Genomic DNA, 10515 nt, shown 5'->3' with positions numbered 1-10515 from the left:
AAAAAGAAGAGAGAAGAACTGATTTTCTCTTCGAGACATCTGGGGATAAAGCCGACCAAAACTTATTAGGGCACCCAGAAAAATGATACGGGCAGACACTCGGTCTAGATGTAAAATGATTGTTTTTCCTTTCACACATATCTGATGATTACTTCTTCGTCCAGTATCCGATTGACACGTTCGAGTAGTCCATCTCACATAACTTTTTGAGACCTAATCAATGATACTAATTTCGTATCTAGATCGTTGTTAGATTAATTCCTAATAATTAACGTTCGTCTTAAATTAATCGAGTCCTTAGCGGATAAATCTTCTTTTAATCTTCTCTTCACCGATCTATTATCGTTGACGAGATTGAGGGTATTTACAGTGTATATGTTTGTGGATGGGGATAAAAGGTACATATTTTGGGACTTCAAAGACTACACCAAAGAACACAGTTAGTAAGAACAGTACACCTAGAAGATCTCCAAGGCTAAATAGAGTGGATAATATTACAGAGTCAGCGGAAGATGTATCAAGAAAGCTGAGTTTCAAAAATTTGCTACAACAATATGAATAGGTTCCTATTCCCAAAGCCATTGACCTTGATGATGATGTATTTAATGTGGGACATTGGGTAAAAGCTACAAATAAAGTTAAGTTTGTTGAAGATGTAGACAATATTCATCTGGAAAACATCAAAATAGATGAATGTCACCCAGTTGAGGATCCAGAAGCTCCTCCAGTATATGACAGTGATGAATATATTGAGTATGGGTCATATGAAGAAGGGAAATAAGAATAAGCATACAATGAAGAAGAAGAAGAAGAAGAAGAAGAAGAAGGCAAAGAAAAAGGTATATTTCATTTATAACTGATTTCATTTATTATAATTTGTAACTTATTATATGGTACTGATGTTGATCTTTAATGTGCAGGTAAGGATGTGGATGAAAGACCTGCTTACATGGATGACTTTGAAGATGATTTTGGTGAGTACATGAAGGGTGAGCATGATGTAGATATATTCCCTAAAGAAAACATTTTTACTCCAATAGATCCTAGCAAAATGGAGGTAAAAACTAGATTTGCAAGTAAGAAAGTATTTAAGAAACATCTCAGAGGTTTTTGTGTTCTTAATAAGTGTCAATTTAGGTTGGATAGAAGTGCTCCCTCTAGAATTAAGGCTGAGTGTAGGTTTAAAAAAACAACATGATTGTCCTTGGTTTGTGTATGCTAGCAAGAAATAGGGTGAGAAGACTTTTGTTCTCAGGAAAATTAATTTGGAACATAAGTGTGAAGGGGATCACAAAAGTAGGAATAGATCTGCTGATCCTCATTTTGTAAAGGATTTTGTTCTTGATAAGTTGAAGAATAAGCCTAAAAAATTTGTTCTAGTCCCTTATGTAATTAAGGAGGACTTCTTGGGTGAAAAAAAAAGTAAATATACCATATCAGTGTGCATGGAAGGTTATGAATCTAGTTTTAGAGTCATTACACGGGAAATATAAAGAGAGTTAGAATGTACTACCATCATTTTGCAAGATGCTTACTAAATGTAATGATGGGTCTGTTGCTAAGTTCACTTTTGACACAGTGAATAACACATTTGAAAGCATGACACTCTCATATGAACCTGCAATGAGGGGTTGGCGCAAAGCATGCATGGGAGTTATAGGGCTTCATGCCTGCCATCTAACAGGAGAATATAGGGGAGTATTGATGGCTGCAACTGCACTTGATGGACATAATGGGCTAGTAATGTTAGTAATTATGGTATGCAGAGCTGAAACAAAGGAAAATTGGATCACTTTTTTGAAGCATTTGAAGGCTGCAATATTAGAACATCCAGTAAAAGTGGATTTCATTTCAGATAGGCAAAAATGTTTATTGGAAGCTGTTGCTATAGTCTTCCCTGGCCATCACCACAAATACTGTTGGAGGTAACTTTCTTTTGTAACTTTGTTTCTTTTGTTTGTAAGATCAGTTAAAGGCCTTATTTTAATTGCAATGTGTTAAAATGCAGACATTTATTCAAAAATTTCAAGAAGTATCACAAAGGTCTTGAATTATACAGTTCTTTGTGGAATGCATCAAAAGCATACAAACAAAAGCATTTTTCAGGTTTGACAGTTCATAACAATTCTTTGTTATTGGTTTTATTCATTGTTTGACAGTCAAGTTAAGCTAGTTTTTGATTGGTTATGCATTGTTTGATAGTTTTTATTAATATGTTGGTTATGTAGTAACATTTTGACAATATTGTGAAACAGGGTGCTGCAGCTGGTGCTTATCTCAGGAGAGAAGATCCTGCTACATGGTCCAGGGCCTTTTCTTAACCCTATTCACTGTTGTAAACATATGAACAACAATTTTTCAGAGTATTTTAATAATATGATCAACAAGATGAGAAATAAACCAATTATAATGATAGGAAGAATATATGCTAACTTAGAGATGGTTACATGGTACTTAGGAAGACTGAATCTGCATCATGGGTAGATGGAAATTTGGTTCATAGTGTTGTTAAATTGATTAAGAAAATGTTGGATTTTGTGACTGACTATGGTGTTGACCCTTGTGTGGCTGGCGAGTTATATATGGTGACTAGCCCAAAGAATTTTGTGTTCATAGTGAACATCATTTCCAAGATTTTCCCTTGTTTGCTGTGGAAGTTTAGGGGGTTCCCCTGTATGGATGAAGTGAGTGCATTGCATACCATAAGGACACAATGGAGAAAGTAAGATTTCTCTTTGTTGTTAATTTTCTAATTAAATGTATCTAGCACTAACCTTTAAATACTCTGATTCAGCAGGTACTGCAGTGATTATTATTCAGTGGAGAACTATAAGGCCACATATGCACCAACTTTTAAAACACTAGATGATAAAAGTGAATGGGTCCAGGTACTTTTTCTTCTTAAATTTGTAACTGTATGCCATATTTATATTCTCAACTACATTGATATAAGTGCATTTACTTTTACTTTTGTATTATTTCACTTTTTTAGATTCCCTTATACGTATTTATGGTTTCATAACTACATTGATATATCTTCCATTTCTTATCTTATCTCACCCCTCTTTCTTCTTGCATCCAAACATGAACAAGAAGATTTTGAACCCTCATCACAGTAGGAAACCAGGAAGACCCAAGAGAAAGAGGGTAAGAATTTATGATGAACCTCGTGTTGAGAAGAGAAAAAGGAGGTGTGGGAAATGTTGAGAGGTTAAAAATCAGAACAAAAGAAGATGTGTTGGTGGTCAAGTGGGATCAAATCCAGCTACAAAGAGGAAAATGACTGAATGTGATGCAGAAAACTTCACCTTCACCAACATAGAGACAAGTCAAACCACCAGAGTTAGAGGTGCAGCTAATCCAAACAAGAAGAAGGGAACATCATCATTTGTTGGTGAATGTTCTACATGGCCTGGAAGTCAGCCTTTGACAGCACCATCTTCTACTCCAGCTTCTACAACACCTATGATTCTTCCATCTATAACACCATCTTCTACTCCACCCTCTACAAGAAATAACCTTTCTCAGAACCTCTTTGGCATTGGATCTGTATATCAGAATATAAAACAAGGAAAAGGAAGAGGAAATGGAAAGGCTAAGAAGAAATGATTTGAGATCTGTTTTTTTTTTTTGGTTTTTTGTTTTTGTGTGTTTAAGAAGACAATGATTGTGTTTAAGAAAGCTAAGTAGACAATATTTGTTTCTTTTATAGACTTGAATGAATGATGAATTATAAGTGGCAGGTTATTTATTAGTATATTTGCAATTTACATTTTCAGATTGTTGAGTTCCTTACAATGCATTTTTTTTTGCAGCAATGAAGACTTCATCTGAGACTAGAGCTGGCAAACAAGCCAAAACCCGCGGGTTAACCCGTGTCCGGCACGTGAAAACCCGAACCCGACTCGGCTTGTTTTAAAACAAGCCGGGTTCGGGTTGGAAAAATGTCGGCTTGTGAGTAAACGGGTTAACCCGTCCCGTCCCGCGAAACCCGCGGGTTCAACCCGTAAACCCGTGACTAAGCTATCTTCACCTATAAAAGACACGGATGAATGAATCAAAAATCATTTCATTCAATTTCACAGACCCAAAATAGAAACACTCACTCCATTGAAGAAGAAGAAACAAAATGTTGCAGTCAATGAATGGTCTTCTATTCTTCCTGAGGTTTTACCTGAGACTTATAAGAGTATTGAAGTAGTTGAAGATGTGGATGGAGAAAAGAATGGATCTGTTACCCTTTGGAAAATGAATCCAAGTATGATCACTATTTACGTACAACTTTTTTTTTCCTTTCAAATTTTACTGATACCTTGCAACAAACAACTACTTTGGTTGTCTTGGTGATGTGGTACTTAGATCTGCATGGCACATACATTTCGTCACTAATAAGGTTTTTTTTTTTTTGTCTATGTACAGGTACATTGATTGAAGGAGCTCCTGTTATGATGGAAGAGAAGAAAAAATTAGGAAGTGTGGATAAGGTAACCAAAACGGTAACTTACAGTGTTATTGGTGGTGATTTACTGAAGCTTTACAAAAGTTATGAGCCTAATTTCACACTTATTCCCAAGAGTAGTACTAGCACAAGTGCTAAAAATGAAGGTGATGATGATGATATTGATATTGTTGATGATAAAGTTGAAGAGAAGGATGAAAAAGAGGGAGGAGGTACTGTAAAGTGGTCGGTGAAGTATGAGAAAGTGAATGAGATGGTTCCGGAACCAAACATGGTTAAGGCCATGATCTACAAGACTATACTCATTTTGGATGAGCATTTTCTCTCTAAACAAAATGCAGTGGTCGAGAAAGATGACCATGTCCTCTCTAAACAAAATGAAGTGGTCGAGAAAGATGAACATGTTCTTGCATTGTTCTAGAAAATCTGTTCTTGTTTCTTCACCTGCAACAATGTGAGTTCCTTATCTTCAGTTCTGAAACGGGTGGGCTAACCCGTGAACCCGCGGGTTCAACCCGTTACGGGCACGGGTTGAAGAAATGATAACCCGTGAAGAAATTCAACCCGCGGGTTTCAACCCGTATTAACCCGAACCCGTGGAACCCGTAACGGCAAGCCCCGGCCCGCCCGTTTGCCAGCTCTATCTGAGACCCACTTAAAACCATCACAATCTGTACAAGTGAGGTATGCTATGTTCTTGTTGTGTTCATTCTTGCAAAATTTCATCTCCATCTTTGATTTGCAGTGATCTTTGTTGCAGGTTTGATTTTGCAGTAGGCAGTTTTTTGAAGCGGTGACCAGCTTCTCCGCAAGCGTAACAAACATTCTCTACCAGTAATTTCACCATCTTGCATTTGATATGATCCATGGCATCGTCAAACCATTCAAAGTACTGACAGGTTGGAATTGAACACTTCAAAAAAAAATCCATTTATTTCTTTTGTTTTTGAACACAATAGTTGCCTTATTATACCATTACATTATATATATTGCACCTGGAATAAATCCAAGGGCATACCTTTGGATCATGACTTCCCTGTTCACAGATAAAACATGAAATTATGGTTTTTATTTAATCTAACCTTGTTACTGATGATGCTGCTACTACTGCCTGGAGAGTTTACTTCACTTTGGCTCATGTCTTAATATTTTTATTTGTTTTTGATCTGTTCAGTTGGAGAAACACTAGGGTTTTTCTCTGCAATAAGGCCTAATTTATATGAAGGAAGCTGAAGCTGACCGTTACAATCCGACCGCTACAGAGAAAACACATTTTCTTCACGTGCAACGAGTCACCGAGTTGACTCGATCCATGTTTGGTTACAAACTCAGACGAGGGTTAAGTTGTCTTTTACCTAGTAGGTTAACTTTATTAAAATGTCAATATCGGCCAGTTTATATAAAGAGTCAAAACAAAACGGTCAGATTCTTAAATATAGTTCAAAAAGGTGGTTACTTTATTAAAAAACGCATGAAGAAAATCGAAGAAAAATTCAAATGATGGAATTTAAGTTCTAGCACCATCTCTAAATCAATCACCTCTGCAAAATACATGTATTTAATACTTTTATATTCCTGTATTTATTCATGTAATGTAATTTTGTTTGGATGTATTTTGATTGTACAATCTGATTATCTAATATATGAAATCGGGAGTTCAACTTCTGTTTCTTTGAAAAAAGAAAAAGGATATTTGGTAATTCAAAATAAAAAATTGGTAATACATTAACAATAAAAAGGATCAATAGTCATGTTTGGGTCTTATTAAACTATGTCATACAAGCATAAATCGATAGCTGAGAGCAAATAGCTCAGTGGCTCTCCAAGCGTTTGAACACCTTAGAGATCTGCGGTTCCAATATAGCTAGATTTACTGGTTTAGAGATTTGTGGTTCAAATAACGCTAGCTTTAGCACCCCAATTTTCCTATGTTTTTGCATATATGGCTAGCTTTAGCTCCCCAAAATTTCCAATGTTTTTGTAAACATTCAAATGAAAATGATTCGGGCTTGGAACAAAAAGGCCTTTCCACCGAACCGGGCCTTGTGCATCGCACATTCTGCATCGAATCTGTAATTTGAGTAATTATTTCTATGACCCTAGGGAGTAAGGGTCATAAGAATAATTAACCCATTTTTTCTTTTTTTTTTGGCTCACTCAAATCCTTGATTTAGTTTTCTTTAATTTGGTTTGTTTGAATTGAAATGTTCTTTCCAGATATAGTGGTTGCCTTTTCTGGGGATTGTCTTTGTTTTACCGTTAAGTCGCATCAAAACCACCGTCTGCTTCAACTTTGTTTGGAATAAGTTCGTGCCTCCAAGAGATTGTGGTTTTTGAGTCAAGGTCATTTGCCATTGAATTCGTAGGAAATACCATTTAGTCATAATAATAATGTATTAGAGTTAGCTTGGTCCAGTTGACCCAGTCAATTATATGTTTGGTTCTTTTTGAAAATATATATTGTTGTTTAGCCATAGGAAATGACGTCATAATTTTTTAATAGTGGTAGAAATGCCCTTTGTTCTTTTTTTTTCTCTTCTCTTAGTAAAAATAAATAAATAAAAACTTAAAACTGAAATACCTTTTGAACCACATGTTCAAAATGATAAATTTTATATATTTGGAAAGCCGTCGACGAGAGTTTTCAACGAGTACCATTGTTGCTGTGTTTAGGAGCTTTTAAATTTTACCTTATCCTTAGGCTAAAAAATAACTGTAAAATGAACAATATACTAGTTCATTCTACAAAATGAACTAGCATGATTAAGTAACATACGAGTTCATTCCACAAAATGAACTAGTATAATGAACTATTATTACGAGTTCATTCTACCATATGAAATACCATTAGGAGTTCATTCTATAATATGGACTATCATTTAGGAGTTCATTTTATAATATGAACTACCATAATGAAGACCTATTACGAGTTCATTGTATAATATGAACTACGTACCATACTTGATTATCATTACGAGTTCATTTAAAATATGAATTATCAATCCTACAATATGAACAACTATTATGAGTTTATTCGACAATAAGAACATCTATCACGAGTTCAGTCTGCTGGGGTTTTGTTCCGTGAAGATTCCGGAACTTATCGGAACGTAACTTGGGTGTTTCCCAAGTTATGTGTTTTCCTAGTTTAGGATTTCCTAATTAAGGTGTGAGTCTATTTTTAGGAGTTCTAAGACTTGGGGAGCAAGGATTTGTCTACTATATAAGAAGGCTTATATTGTGAGCAGAAATCCATTCTCTAGGTTAATTCTGTAGTAGAAACCTCTATCTTTATGAGAGTGATTGGGTCACAACCGTTGTGTCCTATGATGGTTGGTGATGGGGAAAAATCTATGTGAGAAGAGAGACTTGTAGTGAGAACGGGTATGATAGAAATATAGGGTTTCTAGGGTTCGTATGGGACAAACTAGAATTCATGATGTTCTTCATGTTCTTGTCTAAATTCGAACCAACCATGACGGTGGAGGTTTATGGAAGAAGAAGAACAAAGGAAGAGGTAAACTCTTCGTAATATGTCTTATTGTTTCTAACGTTTAGCGCTAGTGGGTTACATAACTAGTTGATTATATGAAGTATATCGATGTAATAACTTGTTATGATAATGAAGATTCTCGGGGAGGTTTTGGTCGTGGATGTAGCCTATAAAGGTGAACCACGTAATCTTTGTGTCGTGTGTGATTGCTTATTATCGTATTGATTATATATTCGTGCTAGTATTATCCGATCATGCTAATATAAATATGTAAGTGGAGGATTGGATCTAGTTATCTAAAGTAGGGTGTTTCACGGAATTGAATTCTATGAACGCATGCGGGTTCGAGATGAACATTACTTCGGTTTCCCGACAACTGGTGCGGTGAGCGTGGATAAAGATGTCAGTGATTCGGTAATTTGAACAACAGGTTTTAAAGAAGAGAAAAATATTGGTTCATAGCGGAATGATATAGTTTGTGAAGATGATGAGTAAATCAAGGACGAATAAAGAATAGGTCGACATCAAGAAAGATTCGACAACTTTACTTGATGCGACTATGATTCATTCTGAAGATGTTTTCTTTGAAAGAGAAGATCGTTCGTGGTTTCAACTGGCGTCTGCAAAATATTTCAGTAGGATGTTTTGAATCATAGTGGTGCTAGGTGCGAATCGTTCATACACAACATATGAAGATTGTAGCATGTTTTGTCTACATGGAGGATGATTCAAGATTGTTGGTTCTTTGAGTTGGTGAAGTCCGTCTGGATTTGTTTAATGGCTCAGTTTAAAAAATGTCAAATGTTAGACATGTGTCGAAGAAGAAGTATTCTACGAAGGTGGGATAATGAGCGGTCATGGAAAAGAAGTAGTTTGATACAAGTCATGCAGAAACTTGTATAAATTATATGAAGAAGTTGTTTGTGGTGATGCTAGAAGATCGACAAATAGCGATTCCGGTGGTGCAAGTGCAAAGGAAGAATTTTGCTTAGGTGGTGGTTAAAGCTCGAAGTACAAGGAAATTTGGATTCGTGCTAGTGATGATGTCCGCGAGGATGGCAAACATTCATGCTTTGTTGGAGTGAATAAGCTAGTTTTTTTCACGTCACAAAAGGTGGTGACTTTTGGGGTTTTGTTCTGTGAAGATTCCGGAACTTACCGGAACGTAACTTGGGTGTTTCCCAAGTTATGTGGTTTCCTAGTTTAGGATTTCCTAATTAAGGTGTGAGTCTATTTTTAGGAGTTCTAAGACTTGGGGAGCAAGGATTTTTCTACTATATAAGAGGGATTATATTGTGACTATAAATCCATTCTCTTGGTTAATTTTATAGTAGAACCCTCTCTCTTTATGAGAGTGATTGGGTCACAACCATTGTGTCCTACGATGGTTGGTGATGGAGCAAAATCTATGTGAGAAGAGAGACTTGTAGTGAGAACGGGTATGAGAGAAATATAGGGTTTCTAGGGTTCGTATGGGAGAAGCTAGAATTCATGATGTTCTTCATGTTCTTGTCTAAAGTCGAAGCAACCATGACAGTGGAGGTTTATGGAAGAAGAAGAACAAAGGAAGAGGTAAACTCTTCGTAATATGTTTTATTGTTTCTAACGTTTAGCGCTAGTGGGTTACATAACTAGTTGATTATATGAAGTGTATCGATGTAATAACTGGTTATGATAATGAATATTCTCGGGGAGGTTTTTCCGTGGATGTAGCCTATAAAGGTGAACCACGTAATCTTTGTGTCGTGTGTGATTGTCTATTATCGTATTGATTATATATTCGTGTTAGTATTATCCGATCATGCTAATCTAAATATGTAAGCGGAGGATTCGAGCTAGTTATCTAAAGTAGGGTGTTTCATGGAATTGACATCTATGGAAGCATGCCGGTTTGAGATGAACGTAACCTCGGTTTCCCGACACAGTCTACAATGTGAACTATAATAATGAACACTATCGTGACGTCATTCTTAATAATAAAGTACTTTTATGAGTTCATTCTAAAAAATAAATTGCTAGCATATACGAGTTCATTCTACGTAATGAACTGCTAGAAATAGAATGAACTATCATAATAGTGTTCATTTTGGGATTTGAACTACTATTATACCGAAAAAATTAAAATTTCGAAACATAGTATAATGAGTACTCATTGTGTAAATCTCGATGGGACCTTTCCAAATATATATAATTTATTAATTTTCGATTTATATTTTAAAAGAAATTTCATTTTTAAGATTTTTTATATATTAATGTTAAGAAGAGAGAGAGAAAAAAGAGAGAAAATAAGTCAGATAAATAGTATTTTAGATCAATAATTTTATTCGTCCCACCAAATCAAACCCACCGCTGAGGTGGCAACGACGTGGCTTGACTTTTCATTTTCTACTGTATCTTTTCTCTTGTTACGCGGGTTTACAATTTTACTTTTGTGTTTGTTGAACAATAACAAAAGAAAAAGGTCTTACAGTAAATTCCTTCGCCTCGCCGCTAAGAAGGTAGTTTTATTTTTGTTTCATCTGGGTTATGCTATTCATTTTTGAATTCGTACTTAAGTTCCCCT

At 35.6% G+C, this 10515-nt stretch overlaps 1 protein-coding gene across 1 annotated transcript; it reads left to right on the top strand.

Annotated features, from left to right (window-relative positions):
* Nucleotides 1-2447: 2447 nt before the first annotated feature.
* On the top strand, nt 2448-3022 carry LOC113344353. Its single transcript, XM_026588349.1, has 3 exons — nt 2448-2722; nt 2798-2888; nt 2993-3022. Exons 1-3 carry the CDS (start codon nt 2448-2450, stop codon nt 3020-3022), a joined length of 396 nt encoding a protein of 131 aa, XP_026444134.1.
* The last annotated feature ends 7493 nt before the right edge of the window (nt 3023-10515 follow it).

This window comes from Papaver somniferum, unplaced genomic scaffold (assembly GCF_003573695.1).
Source record: "Papaver somniferum cultivar HN1 unplaced genomic scaffold, ASM357369v1 unplaced-scaffold_76, whole genome shotgun sequence".
NCBI lineage: Eukaryota > Viridiplantae > Streptophyta > Magnoliopsida > Ranunculales > Papaveraceae > Papaver > Papaver somniferum.
Note: the sequence above shows the minus strand (reverse complement) of the source record. Positions and strands in the feature narration are given on the sequence as shown.

What these genes read in the sequence shown, in the direction of transcription:
- LOC113344353 (XM_026588349.1), top strand. Translation starts at nt 2,448, where the DNA reads ATGGTACTTAGGAAGACTGAATCTGCATCATGGGTAGATGGAAATTTG. An exon ending in ATAAGGACACAATGGAGAAA is followed by an intron (nt 2,723 to 2,797) that starts GTAAGATTTCTC and finishes CTGATTCAGCAG; the next exon opens with GTACTGCAGTGATTATTATT. An exon ending in ATAAAAGTGAATGGGTCCAG is followed by an intron (nt 2,889 to 2,992) that starts GTACTTTTTCTT and finishes TCACTTTTTTAG; the next exon opens with ATTCCCTTATACGTATTTAT.